This window comes from Mobula hypostoma, chromosome 7 (genome assembly GCF_963921235.1).
Source record: "Mobula hypostoma chromosome 7, sMobHyp1.1, whole genome shotgun sequence".
In the NCBI taxonomy this organism is placed as follows: Eukaryota; Metazoa; Chordata; class Chondrichthyes; order Myliobatiformes; family Myliobatidae; genus Mobula; species Mobula hypostoma.
In genome coordinates this window covers 178,627,575-178,642,748 of record NC_086103.1, presented here as the reverse complement: position 1 = coordinate 178,642,748, position 15,174 = coordinate 178,627,575, and the positions used below count along the sequence as shown (strand labels likewise).

The window sequence follows — 15,174 nt, the reverse complement described above, 5'->3', positions numbered from 1 at the left end:
GGGAATTACCGGAAGTTGGAGAATTCTATGTTCATACCAAGGGGCTGGAGACTACCTAGACGGTATATGAGGTGTTGCTCCTCCAACCTGAGTTTAGCCTCATCATGGCAGTAGAGGAGGCCATGTATGGACACATCTGAATGGGAGTGGGAAGCAGAGTTGAAGTGGGCGGCTACCGGGAGATCCTGTCTGTTGTGGCGGACGGAGCGGAGGTGCTTGACGAAGCGGTCCCCCAATCTGTGTCGGGTTTCACCGATGTAGAGGAGGCCGCACCGGGAGCCCCGGATGCAATAGATGACCCCAACAGACTCACAAGTGAAGTGTTGCCTCACCTGGAAGGACTTTTTGGGGCCCAGAATGGTGGCAAGAGAGGAGGTGTAGGGACAGGTGTAGTACTTATGCTTACAGGGATAAGTGCCGGGTTGGAGATCCGTGGGAAGGAACGTGTGGATCAGGGAGTCGCGGAGGGATCGATCCCTGCGGAAAGCGGAGAGGGGTGGAGAGGGAAAGATGTGCTTAGTGGTGGGGTCCTGTTGACGGTGGCGGAAGTTGCGGAGGATAATGTGCTGGATCCGGAGGCTGGTGGGGTGGTAGGTGAGGACAAGGGGAACTCTGTCCCTTTTGTGGTGGCGGGAGGATGGGGTGAGGGCCGAAGTGCAGGAAATGGAGGAGATGCGGGTGAGGGCATCTGATGACAGCAGAAGGGAAACCACAATCCTTAAAGAAAGAGGACATTTGAGATCTTGGGAGCAGATGCAGTGGAGATGAAGGAACTGGGAACAGAGAATGGCATTTTTGCATGTGGTGGGGTGGGAAAAGGTATAGTTGAGGTAGTTATGAGAGTCAGTGGACTGTCTCTGAGAGATCGAGAAAGGGGAGAGAAGTGTCTGAGATAGACCAAGTGAATTTGAGGGCTAGGTGGAAGTTAGAAGTAAAGTCGATGAAATTGACGAGCTCAGCATGGGTGCAGGAAGCAGCACCAATGTAGTCGTTAGTGTACCGAAGGAAAAGTTGGGGAGCAGTACCAGAATAGGTTTGGAGCACAGACTGTTCCACATAACCAACGAAGAGGCAGGCATAGCTGGGGCCCATGCGAGTACCCATAGCTACACCCTTAGTCTGAAGAAAGTGGGAAGAGCCAAAAGAGAAGTTATTGAGTGTGAGAACCAGTTCCGCCAACCGGAGGAGGGTAGTGGTGGTGGGGAACTGTTGAGGTCTATTATCCAGAAAGTAGCAGAGGGCTTTGAGGCCTTCTTGATGGGGAATGGAGGTGTATAGGGATTGGACAGCCATAATGAAAATGAAGCGGTCGGGACCGGGAAACTGGAAGTTATTGAAGAGGTGGAGGGCATGGGATGTATCTGGGATGTAGGTGGCGAGGGACGGAACTATGGGTGACAAAATGGAGTCCAGGTAGGCAGCTACAAGTTCGGTGGGACAGGAGCAGGCAGAAACTATGGGTCTACCAGGACAGTCAGGCTTGTGGATCTTGGGGAGGAGGTAAAACCGAGTGGTACGGGGTGTGGGAATTATGAGTTTAGCAGCTGAGGATGGAAGGTCTCCGGAGTTGATAAGGGCGGTGATGGTATGGGAGACAATAGTTTGATATTTTTTGGTGGGGTCCTGTTCCAGGGGTAAGTAAGAGGAGGTGTCAGAGAGCTGCCGTTTGGCCTCAGTGAGGTAGAGGTCTGTCCACCAGACTACTACGGCACCACCTTTGTCAGCGGGTTTGGATTAATGCGGAGAGAGTGGAGGGCAGTGTGTTCAGAGGGAGTGAGGTTGGAACAGGAGAGCGGAGTGGTGAAGTTGAGACGGTTGACAACTCTGTGACAGTTGGAGATAAACAGATCGAGTGCAGGTAGAAGGACCGGGCGGGGTGTCCAGGAGGAGGAGGAGGGTTGAAGACGGGAGAAGGGGTCCTCCGTAGGGGGAGGGGAATCCTAGCCAAAGAAGTAGGCTCGGAGACGTAGGCGACGGAAGAAGAGTTCAGCGTCATGGCAGACACGGAACTCACTGAGGTGTGGACGGAGGGGGACAAAAGTGAGGCCCTTGCTAAGGACAGAACGTTCTGCCTCAGAGAGGGGAAGGTGAAGACACGGCAAGGGTTGGGGCTGGGGTCAGAGGAGGGTAAAAAGTGGGAGGTCTCAGGCGGGGGGTTGCGATGTTCAGGGAGAGCGGGGTTAGGGGAGGATGAGGGATCAGAGGAATGGAGGGGCGATGAGGGGTAGAGGGAAGGTTGGGAGTTGCGGGGAGGAAAGAGTGTAGTGGAGGAATCAGACAGGCGGTAGGATCCAGCGGCAGTAAGAGCGGTCCCGGTCCGAACTGGATCCGGAGCTGGGGGTGGTGGAGCCTGTAGCCTGCAGGGCCCCAGAGCTGAGGTCGGAGTCGGAGGTGAGTGAGTCTATGGCCTGCTGGGGGCTGGTGCCCATGTCCGGGAGGCCGTGGTTCCAGTCGGGGCCAGAGTCAGAGGTGGATGGGTCTTCAGCCTGCCAAAGACCTGAGAAGTCGAGGTCTGAGGGGTCCGGGCTGGAGCCAGTTGTCGTTGTTGGCTCCAGGCGGGCGAGCTTGTGGTCCTTCTTGGACGTGAGGAAGGAGAAGAAACGGTTGGAGGTGTGAATCTGGCGGAGAATGAAGTGTAGGAGAGATCAATGGCAGACGGTGGAGAGCGTGGCCTGGTGGCAGAGAGAGGGACAGGGCCCATATCTGGTGCTCCCGGTGCGGCCTCCTCTACATCGGTGAAACCCGACGCAGATTGGGGGACCGTTTCGTCAAGCACCTCCACTCCGTCCGCCACAACAGACAGGATCTCCCAGTAGCCACCCACTTCAACTCTGCTTCCCACTCCCATTCAGATGTGTCCATACATGGCCTCCTCTACTGCCATGATGAGGCTAGACTTGGGTTGGAGGAGCAACACCTCATATACTGTCTAGGTAGTCTCCAGCCCCTTGGTATGAACATAGAATTCTCCAACTTCCGGTAATTCCCTCCCCCTCCCTTTCTCTATCCCTATGTCACTCTGCCCCCTCCCCCAGCTGCCTATCACCTCCCTCATGGTTCTGCCTCCTTCTACTACCCATTATGTTTTCCCCTATTCTTTCTTCACCTTTCCTGCCTATCACCTCCCTACCTCTCCTCCCCCACCCCTTTATCTTTCCCTTTACTAGTTTTTCACCTGGAACTTACCAGCCTTCTCCTTCCCACCCTCCCCCCACCTTCTTTATAGGGCCTCTGCCCCTTTCCTCTACAGTCCTGACGAAGGGTTCCGGCCGGAAACGTCGACCGATCTTTTCCATGGATGCTGCCCGACCTGCTGAGTTCCTCCAACATGTTGTGAATGTTGCTTTGACCCTAGCATCTGCAGAGTATTTTGTGTTTAAGCTAATAGTGCATCTCCTCTGTTCAGTGCTCAGGGCTGATCCTGAGCTTCCAGTCACTTGTGCAGAAATATATTTTGAACTTTGTATTTTTTTGTAACCATTTGATAAAACCATAAGATATAGGAGCAGAAATAGGCCATTTGGCCCATTGAGTTTGCTTCACCATTCAGTCATGGGCTGATCAAATACTTCCAGTCATCCCCAAATTCTTCCAGTCATCCCCACTCCCCTGCCTTCTCCCCATACCCTTTGATGCCCTGGCTAATCAAGAACCTATCTATCTCTGCCTTAAATACATCCACAGCTTGGCCTCCACAGCTGCCGGTGGCAACAAATTCCACAGATTTACTACCCTCTGACTAAAGTAATTTCTCCTCTGTTCTAAATGGATGTCCTTCAATCCTGAAGTCGTGCCCTCTTGTCCTAGACTCCCCTACCATGGGAAGTAACTTTGCCATATCTAATCTGTTCAGGCCTTTTAACATTCAGAATGTTTCTATGAGATCCCCCCTCATTCTCCTGAACTTCAGGGAATACATCCCAAGAGCTGCCAGATGTTCCTCATAGGGTAACCCTTTCATTGATGTGACAAAATGGAGTGGACAATCCCAAAGTGCTAAGGTAATATGTTGCAATATATGTACATGGCTAAAGTAACAAGGAGATACCACAATAAATGTGCTTACTAAAGGAATACATGACTGCAAGCATGCAATGTACTGCAATTGTACAGAAATGAGGAAGTAACAGACGAGTCAACTGCAAATTGGCAGACTACAACAAATGTTTTGGAAGGACTGAGATCACTGGAAATAGTAACCTCACCTTGTTCTTATGTATTTCTGTGTTTATTTTGAGATACAGCAGAGTCTGGTGTGCCTTTCAATCATGGTTGATTTATTTTCTCTTTCAACCCCATTCTCTTGCCTTCTTCCTATAATCTTTGACACCCTGACTAATCAAGAACCTAGCAGCCTTCACTTCAAATGTACTCAATGACTTGGCTTTGACAGCTATCTGTGGCAATGAATTCCACTGGTTTATCACCTTCTGGCTAAAGAAATTCCTCCTCATCTCTGCTGTAAAGGGATGTCCTTCTATAAAAAGTGCTGGTGAACGCAGCAGGCCAGGCAGCATCTATAGGAAGAGGTACAGTCGACGTTTCGGGCCGGGACCCTTCGTCAGGACTAACTGAAAGAAGAGATAGTAAGAGATTTGAAAGTGGGAGGGGGAGATCCGAAATGATAGGAGAAGAGAGGAGGGGAGGGGTGGATCTAAAAGCTGGGAAGTTGATTGGCAAAAGGGATGCCAGGCGGGAGAAGGCAGAGGATCATGAGACGGGAAGCCACACTCAGGTTGGAGGAACAACACCTTATATGGCCTGCTGCGTTCACCAGCAATTTTTGTGTGTGTTGCTTGAATCTCCAGCATCAGCAGATTTCCTCGTGGATGTCTTTCTATTCTGAGGTTGCACCCTCAAGTCCTAGACTCCCCCACTAGTCAAGAATTTCTTAGTAGCTAAGCCAGCTGGATGTACTTTGTGTCTGGCCCCAGTTTCATAACGGAAGGTCACAACCTTCATTGAAAGACAAATTAAGATAAATGGCTTTTTTTTATATAAAAAATTCCTTGTCAATATTTTTAGTCATTCTTCATAATATTTAGTATCAGAGAGCATGCACTTAGGTGAGAGGGATAAGTTAAGATTTTTGACACAGAGTGGTGGGTGCCTGGAATATGGTGGTAGAGGCAGATATGACAGAGGTGTTTAAGAGGCTCTTCAGGAGGCATCTGAGTGGGCAAGAATGAAAGGATTCTTACATTGTGTAAGTCAAAGGGATTAGCGTAGTTGAGCATTTGATTATTAATTTCATTGGTTCAATGCACCATTGTGAGCTGAAGGGCCTATTCCTATACTGTACTGGTTTATGTTCATAGAATTATGTCACAGAAGCATGCCCTTCAGCCCTTCATGTCTATACTTGCCTTCAATTAACTGTCTGATGATTGGAGATATTTCGAAGCAGTCAAAAACATCTAAATTATTAAAGAATGTCAAGTGCATTAATAAAAATTAAAATGCAGTACATGCACATCGCATTAGTAAAGATCGGTTATTGATGGTGTAAGTTCCGCTATTTCCATCGGGAAATGGCGGAAAATGCCTTAGACGACAGGAGGCTAAGAGTGGGATCAGGTGTGGGGATTAATGGTTGTCATAGACTCATAGAGCATTACAGTAGAGAAACAGGCCCTTTGGCTTATCTAGCCCGTGCCAAACTATTATTCTGCCTAGTCCCGTCGACTTGCACTTGTACCATAGCCCTGCATACTCCCCCATCCATGTACTTAACCAAACTTTTAAATATTGCAATTGAACCCATATCCACCACTTCCACTCACAGCTTGCCACACACACACACATCCACCCACCCACGTTCCCTTACATATTTCACCTTTCATCCTAAACCTATGACCTCCAGTTCTAGTCTCATCCATCCTCTCGAAAAAGCCTGCTTGCATTTACCCTACCTATACTCCTCATATATTCCACTATATCCCAGTTCCACTGCCTGTAACTTTGTTGCTGCTCACAGACGAACTCCTCCTTGTGGATGGGCCATGGAAGCGACATTGAAGTTCTATACTGGCAGAGGACAAGGGTGAATTGTTAAGGGATCAGGATACGGGTTGACTACAGGAAAGTGGTATTAGGGTGAAGGAATAGTCCTGATCTTACTAAATACAGAATAGGCATGAGGGGCCAAATGCTTCTTATTTATTAATACCATAGGGCTTAGTCAGGGAGTGAGCATGAGCTGTGATCAGGACTTGGATCCCTGCTCCCATCCCCTATAAACATGCGCTTAATGAATGGAATGAATATAAGACCCAGGAGTAGAATTATTTCATTTAGCCCTTTGAGTCTGTTCTACCATTTGATCATGGCTGATTTATTTTCCCTCTCAATCCAACTCTCCTGCCATCTCCCCATAACCTTTGTTCTTACAAATCCAGAGCCTATTAACCTCAACTTTAACTATGGACGGCACGGAGGTGTTAGAGTAACACTACTACAGTGCCAGCAACCCAGGTTCAATTCCAGGAGTTCATTTGTTCTCCCTGTGACTGCATGAGTTTCCTCCCACATTCCAAAGATGTACGTATGGTTTAGTATGTTAAATTGGTCACAAGGGTGTAATTGGGTGGTGCGGGCTTGTTTGGCTGGAAGGGCCTTTTAGTGTGCTGTATCTCTAAATAAAATAAATATACCCAATGACTTGGCCTCCAGAGCCGAATGCAACAATGAATTCCACTGATTCAGCACACTCTGGCTAAAGACATTCCTCCTTGTCTCCACACTAAGTGTGAGACATGGTCTGTGTTTAAGCCCTGTTAGCGATAACTCTGATTTGAGACACTGACATGTCATGTGCACCATCTCCAAGTATTGTATTCATGTCTTTCAGAATCAGGTTGGTTATTACTGACACATGACATGAATTTTATTGTTCTGCGGCAGCAGTGTTCCTTTATTTAAGTTATTTCCAAGTGTGTGATGCCTTGTCAAACCTACACTCAGTGGTCACTTTATAAGGTACACCGGTACCCCTGCTCGTTCATGCAAACAACTTATCAGCCAAGTCAATAGACAGAAGTATTTAGACATGGTCAAGTGGTTAAGTTGCTGTTCAAACCAAACATCAGAATGGGGAAGAAATGTGACCCAGGTGACTGACCGTGGAATGATTGTTGGTGTCTGATGCGTGGTTGAGTAAATCAGAAATTGCTGATCTCCTGGACAACAGTTTACAGAGAATGGTGTGAAAAACAAAAAAAAAAATCCAGCGAGTGGCAGTTCTGTGGACGAAAATACCTTGTTAATGAAGGAGGTCAGAGGAGAATGGCCAGACTGGTTCAAGCTGATAGTAAGCTGACAGTAGCTCACATAACCACACGTTACAACAGTGATGTGTGAAAGAGCATCTGTGAATACAGAACAGGTCAAACCTTGAGGTGAATAGACTACAGCAGCAGATGACCACACCAGGTTCCATACCTGTACCTAATAAAGTGTCCACTGAGTACAACAGCATGTTAAAAGATTCTTGGTGATGAGCAGGCCACTGTTCCACACTCTGTGTAATTTTATTTAATGAGATGCAGTACAGAACAGGCCCTCCAGCCCAATGAGCTGCAGTGCCCTGCATCTCTCATCTATTTAACCCTAGCCTAATCACGGGACAATTTACAATCGCCAATTATCCTATTAACTGGTATGTCCATGAAATGTGAGAGCAAACTGGAGCACCCGGAGGAAATCCATTTGTTCACAGGGAGGAATGTACAAAGCCCTTACATACAACGTTGGAATTGAACTCCAAACTCCGATGCCCTGAGCTGTAGAAGCATGGCACTAACTGCTACACTACCATGGTGCCTCTTCTTTCCGCTTCTGCAGGTGATAACTTATGCTGGTATTTGGTATAAAAGGCACTTTGCTGGCATATTTACAGTATGTTGTTCCTGGCATGACTCTGATTCTTGGCTCAGGCTTTGCTGGAACTGGGATGCAACACCACTTGTGTAGAACAGCTTAGCTAAATTGGAGCTAAGGATGTGAAGGAGAGACTTTAATATGTTCAGAATCGTAAAGGGTGCAAAGGAACTAATTTGGAGCTGACAGGTGCGTTTCAGAGTAAGACACACAAGGTGCTGGAGGAACTCAGCAGGTCAGCCAACATCTATAGAAATGAATAAACAGTCGATATTTTGGGCCAAAATCCTTCATCAGGAGTGGAAAGGAAAGGGACAGAAGCCAGAATAAGAAGGTAGGGGAAGCAGAGGAGTACAAGCTAGAAGGTGAGGGGAAAGGTAGGTAGGTGGAGACGGTGGGATGAAGCGAGAGCTGGAGGTGATTGGAAAAGGTCAAGGGCTGAAGGAGGAGGAATCTGATAGGTTAGGAGAGTGAGCCATGGGAGAAGGGGAAGGAGTGTGGCACCAGAGGGAGGTGATTGGCAGGTGAGGAGAAAAGAAGATGTAACAGGGGACCAGAATGGGGAATGGAAGAAGGGAGAAGGGGTAGAGGAAGGAGAAATTGCTGGAAGCTAGAGAAATATATGTTCATGCCATAAGGTTGGAAGCAACCCAGACAGAATATGAAGTGTTTCTCCTCCAACCCAGGACTGAAAAGGTTAACATATGAGGAACCTTTGATGACTTTGGGCCTGTACTCGCTGGAGTGTAGAAGAATGAGGGGGAATCCTATTGAAACCTTTCGAATGTTGAAAGGTCTTGATAGAGTGACGGGGAAGGAATGCTTCTTATAGTTGGGAAGTCTAGGACCAGAGGGCACAGCTTCTGGATAGAGGGATGTCCATTTAGAACAGAGAGAGGAAATATTTCTTTAGCTGGAGGGTGATGAATCTGTGGAATTCTTTGTTATGGACGGCTGTAGAGGCCAAGTCGTTGCATATATTCAAGGCAGAGGTTCTTGATTAATTAGGGCATCAAAGGTTACAGGGAGAAGGCAGGAGAATAGGGTTGAGAGAGATAATAAAGAGGCCATGAAGGAATGGTGGAGCAGACTCAATGGGCCAAATGGCCTAATTCTGCTCTAATGTCTTGTAGTAAAACTGTTAAGCATCCTTTCTATGGTGAATCGATGGGGACATGTCAAATTTCTTTAGCCCCCTGAGGAAGCAGAGGCTCTCTTGGCAGTGGCATCAACGTGACTGGATCTCTGTCAAGTGGATCTAGCTTAGTTGAGCACCTTGGTCAGCATGTAGAGAATTTAGAACTGAAGAGCTTGTTTCCATGCTGTATGACTCTTTGAAATTGTGTTCAGTCTGGTTGAGATCCATGTGGCATCTTTTGATCAGTATTATCCTACAATGATTGGTGGTCAGGAGCTTCAGCATCTTTCTGTTGTGAAAGGCTTATCCAATCCGTTATATGACCAGAATGAAGCTGTGTTTATTGTTCTTTCTTTTCCCACTCTCAGCAATGTAAAGAATTTACCTACGAGTTTGCCGCTGATGTCAGGAGACAGATGTTTGGAGCAATAACCCCTGGCTATGACTTTATGAAGCTTCTTAGGTAAGGAACAGGAGAGGACCATTCAGTTTGTTGGGCTGAATGGCCTATCCCTTTGCCTTGTGTGATGCACCCAAGATGCTGAGTGGTATGGTAGCGTAGTGGTTAGCTCAATGTTTTACAGCATCAGCGATTACTGAACGGGGTTCAATTCCTGCCACTTTCTGTAAGAAGTTTGTATGTTCTCCTGGGTTTCCTCCAGGAGCTTCGGTTTCCTCCAACATCTTAAAGACTTAAGAGTTGGGGTTAATAAGCTGTGGATGTGCTACACTGGCACCTGAAGCATGACGACAGTTACAGGCTGTTCTCATCCTTGGACTGTGTTAGTCGTTGATGCAAATGCCGCCTTTCACTGTATGTTGCGATTAAAGTGACAAATGACGCTGATCTTTACCTCTAATATGCACCTCTGACAAATCACCTCTCATCCTCCTTCACTCCAGCTTGCTCAACCTATTAGCATGACACCTTCATAGTCATCATCATCATCATGTGCCGCATTGTCTGACGTGGGCGATCATGGTCTTTTCATTACTATGATTGTTCTTGGCAAATTTCTCTGCAGAAGTAGTTTGCCTTTGCCTTCTTCTGGGCAGCGCCTTTACAAGGCGGGTGACAATTGTCATTGTCAATACTCTTCAGAGATTGCCTGGCGTCAGTGGTTGCATAACTGGGACTTGTGGTGTGCACCAGCTGCTCATACAACCATCCACCACCTGCTTCCATGGCCTCACGTGACCCTGATCAGGGGAGCTAAGCAGGTGCCACACCTTGCCCAAGGGTGACCTGCAGGCTAGCAGAGGGAAGGAGCACCTTACACCTCCTTTGGTAGAGACGTATCTCCACTCCACCACCCAAAATCTATAATACCAGGAATAAATGGTTAGCTTGAAGTGAAAATGGTGAAGGCAGTTACAGATTTAATTTGCCTTGAATACAAATGGTGTGAGAGTGATGTGGGTTGTTTATTTCATTGTTACAAAAGGCCAGTTATAGTGGCTGTACACACTGAAGATGATTGGATAATTCCCCTGTAAATAGAGCTTTGCAACTGTGGTGATGTAAACCACTGGATTGAATTAACCTCCACTGTTTTCAAACAAAAATGTCCTGTTGTTACTGCTTTTTCCCTCCCTCCCCCCTTTAAGTAGGCTGCTTTGCAAGTAAACTGCTTTTCCTGCTGCTGTCTGTAAGGAGTTTGTATGTTCTGCCTGTGACCGGTGGGTTTGCTTCATGTACTGTGGTTTCCTCCCACAGTGTGAAGACGTATGGGTTAGTTGGTTAATTGGCTGCATGGGTGTAATTGGGCAGCACGCGCTCATTGGGCTGGAAGGGCCTCGTGCTGTGCTGTATCTCTAAATACAAAACAAATATAAATCGACATTGTTTATCGTATGGTGGATTGCCTCCCAAGAGCCGTGCGCCCTGCTCAACTGAGACCTTGTTGGCTGATGAATTTTTGTGAATGAACATTGTTCATAAGATGGTAGAGTTCAGTTAGGCCAAGAACAGGCAGATTCTGTAATATGCTGTTTTTCCTTTCAAGGGAGGGCATGAACTCGATACTTACAGCTGACGCACACACAAAAGCTCACGGCCGGCTCCATGTCTCCGTCACAAACGCCAAGACTCTAAAAAACTGTATGATCTCCTCGTTTCCTACCAGGGAGGATCTCATGACGGTAACTCAGTGCATGGTTGAATATTTGATCAATGAAAAGAAAATAGATATTCGCATTTAGGTTGGGCTGTTGAAAATCTCAAGTCTTGATGCTACATGTGCTCTAGAAAGAATGTAAAACTTGGTGGCACGGTAGCATAGTGGTTAGTGTAATGCTTTACAAAGCCAACTGTAAGATCAGTGTTTAATTCCCACTACTCTCTGTAAGGAGTTGTACATTCTCCCTGTGACCTCCAGAGGCTCTGGGTTTCCTCTAACATATCAAAGGCGTAGTGTTATGTTTAGTAAGTTGTGGGCATGTCTTGTTGGTTCCAGAAGCATGGTGATACTTGCAGGCCGCCCCCAAAGCATCCTCATTGACGTGAACAATGCATTTCACTGTACATCTCAAATTATATGTGACAAATCAAGCTAATCTTATCTTAATCTCAAAACAGAGAGCACAGAAGTATACAGCACACCACAGCATGTTGGTCCGTCATTAGGTTGCTATCAGTTTGGGTCGAGCTTAAAGACAGAGGGCATAAATCATTTGTGGGAATCATTTATGGTCCACTAGATATTGTTGTAATATTGGGTATGGTGCAAGTCCAACATATTGGGGGGAGGGTAGTGGGATAGTGCAGTCATCACGGGGGACTCCATTTTTATGGAGATGGGACGTCAAAGTTGTAGTTATTCAAGACTGAATATTTTCAATGTCATTTCCGGTACACAAGTGTAAAGGAGAATAAAGTAATTATTACTGCAGATCTGATGCAGCATATAGAAAATGCATTAAGATAAAGAAGACAGTAATAAAAAGGTAGTAACTATAAATACATAAGATAGCTTATATACATTGATTATATGTACCTAAAGTGACAGTACATGAGTAACTGTGACAGGAAATGATAAAGTAGTGGTGCTGGGGGCATGGAGGGGTGGGTTAGTAGGTGGAGGTGTTGATCAGCCTTGCTGCTTGAGGGAAGTAACTGCTTTTGTCTGGTAGTCCTGGCGTCAATGCTGTGCAGCGTCCTCCTTGATGTAAGTGGGACGAGCAGTCCATGAGCAGGGTGGGTGGGATCTTCCATGACGTTGCCGGCCTTTTTCCAGCACCTTTCTGTATACATGCCCTCAAGTAGGCTGATGCCACTGACGAGCTGGGCAGTTTCGACTACTTGTTGTAAAGCTTTCCTGTCTGCCACAGTGCAGTTTCCGTAATGTGGTAATGCAGCATGTTAGGATGCTCTCTACTGCGCATCTATAGAAGGTAATGAGTATTGATGTGCATAGTCCAGCTCTCTTCAGCCTCCTCAGAAAGTAGAAGTGTTGGTGAGCTTTTTTGATTGTGTAGAATGCGTTCTGGGACCATGAGAGGTTGTGTGTGATGTGCATTCCCAGGAGTTAGAAACTGCTCACAGTTTCCACTGCTGTGCCGCCAATGAAGAGAGGGCTGTGTGTGGTGCGAGTTCTCCTGAAGTCAATAACCATCTCCTTTGTCTTATTGACATTAAGGAAGAGGTTATAAGATGGGAAATGAATTAATGGATTGTACAAAAGATGCTTTACTAGATCAATATGATGAGAATGCAGCCAAGGCAAAGGTTATTTTCTACCTCAGTTTCTGTAATGAGAAGGGGTTAATTGATAACCCTAAATACAAAATACTCTGCAGATGCTGGGGTCAAAGCAACACTCACAACGCGCTGGAGGAACTCAGCAGGTCGGGCAGCATCGGTCCTGATGAAGGGTTCCGGCCCGAAACCTCGACTCATCGTTTCCATGGATGCTGCCCGACCTGCTGAGTTCCTCCAGCATGTTGTGAGTGTTTAATTGATAACCCTGCTGTTAAAGGATCTTTTAGAAAAGAGGGAACATAATATTTATGTTGAGTTTGAAAGCATAGTTCATCCTGAAACTAAGATCCTAAATGTAAACAATGAAAGGAGAAAAGTTTAAGGGGAACAATGAGTGGAAACTTCTTCACTCAGAGGATGGTGAGAGTGTAGAATGAACTGCCAGCCAAAGTGGTGTATGTGAGCTCAATACAATATTTAAGAAGGGTTTGGATAAGTACATGGATGGTAACGGTGTGAAGTGCTGTGGTCTTGGTGTAGGTCAATGAGACTGGACAGTTTAAATGGTTCGGCATGGACTTATTGGGCCAAAGGGCCTGTTTCTGTGCTGTACTTTCCTATGACGCCATGAAGGTATAATGGTGGCTTTGTAAGTTTGCAGATGATACGAAGGTTGGCGAAGTTGTGGATGGTGTAGAAGATTGTTGAGGGTTACAGTGGGACATTGACAGGAAGCCAAGCTAGGCTGAGAAGTGGCAGATGGAGTACAACCCAGAAGAGTGTTGTGTTTAACTTTGGAAGGTCTAACGTGAAGGCAGAGTACAGGATTATTGGAAGGATTCTTAGCAGTGTGGAGGAACAGAGGAATGTTGAGGTCCATGTCCATAGATCCCTCGAAGCTGCTGCACAAGATGATAGTGAACGCAGCAGGCCAGGCAGCATCTCTAGGAAGAGGTACAGTCGACGTTTCGGGCCGAGACGTTTCGTCCTGAAACCTCGACTGTACCTCTTTCTAGAGATGCTGCCTGGCCTGCTGCATTCACCAGCAACTTTTATGTGTGTTGCTTGAAATTCCAGCATCTGCAGATTTCCTCGTGTTTGCACAAGTTGATAGGGTTGAGTTCAGGTAACGTGAGGTAATGTTGCAATTCTATAAAACCCTAGTTTGACCACACTTGGATTATAGTGTTGAGTTCTAGTTGCCTCAGTTTAGGAAGGATGTAGAAGCTTTAGAGAGGGTGCAGGGATTTGCCAGGATGATTCCTAGTTTAGAAAACGTCTTATGATGGTAGGTCAAGCAAACTAGGGCTTTTCTCTTTGGAGAGAAGGAGGATGAGATGTGGCTTGATAGAGGTGTATTCAAGGTGATGAGGCATAGCTCGAGCGGACATTCAGAGACTTTTTCCCAGGGTGGAAGTCACTGATGCAAGGGGGCATAAATTAAAGGTGTTGGGAGGAAAGTATGGGGGTATGACAGAGGCAGTTTTTTTTGTATAGAGATAGGTTAGTGCATGGAACGCTCTGCCATAGATGGTGGTCAAGGCAGTCACGCTAAATCTAAAGGACTCTTAGATAGGCACATGAATGAAAGGAAAATTTGGGAGAGTAGGGTTAGGTTGATATTGGAGTGGTTAAAGGGTCAGCACAATGTCATGGGCCGAAGGGCCTATACTGTGCTCTAGTATTCTATGTTCCATATAACCGTATAACAATTACAGCACGGAAACAGGCCATCTCGGCCCTTCTAGTCCGTGCCGAACTCTTACTCTCGCCTAGTCCCACCGACCTGCACTCAGCCCATAACCTTCCATTCCTTTCCTGTCCATATAGCTATCCAATTTAACTTTAAACGACAACATCGAACCTGCCTCAACCACTTCTGCTGGAAGCGTGTTCTACACAGCTACCACTCTCTGAGTAAAGAAGTTCCCCCTATATTACCCCTAAACTTTTGCCCTTTAACTCTCAACTCATGTCCTCTTGTTTGAATCTCCCCTACTCTGTAGAAAAAGCCTATCCATGTCAACTCCATCTATCCCCCTCATAATTTTAAATACCTCTATCAAGTCCCCCCTGAACCTTCTATGTTCCAAAGAATAAAGACCCAACTTGTTCAACCTTTCTCTGTAACCTAGGTGATGAAACCCAGGTAACATTCCAGTAAATCTTCTCTGTACTCTCTCTATTTTGTTGACATCTTTTAGTTCCATGAAACTAAAGGTACAAGTGGTTGATCACCTGGCTAAATATACTCCCTGTCTGACATCATGCTGTTTGACTGCTAGGATTTAAAAAAAATGCATAATTGGCAGAAAAAATTGTCTTCCCTTGTGACACAAAAACCGAAGAGGAAAAGAAATCCATCTGTAACTTACAGCAGAAATCAAGAATGATACCGAGTATATAACACATAGTAGATTCCAGTTAATTGAGATGAGTTGCTGTCATCTTCCTGTCA

The 15,174-nt window shown here is 46.3% G+C and overlaps 1 protein-coding gene across 7 annotated transcripts in view; it reads left to right on the top strand.

Annotated features, from left to right (window-relative positions):
* The window catches only part of pnpla4 (patatin-like phospholipase domain containing 4), a 76,737-nt gene that overhangs the window by 11,159 nt on the left and 50,404 nt on the right, over positions 1-15,174 (top strand). For all 7 annotated transcript variants that reach the window (XM_063054630.1, XM_063054628.1, XM_063054627.1 and 4 more), the window contains exons 3-4: positions 9,385-9,479; positions 11,023-11,158. In XM_063054630.1, the coding sequence (XP_062910700.1) occupies positions 9,385-9,479; positions 11,023-11,158 (231 nt within the window). The remainder of the gene's footprint in view (positions 1-9,384; positions 9,480-11,022; positions 11,159-15,174) is intronic.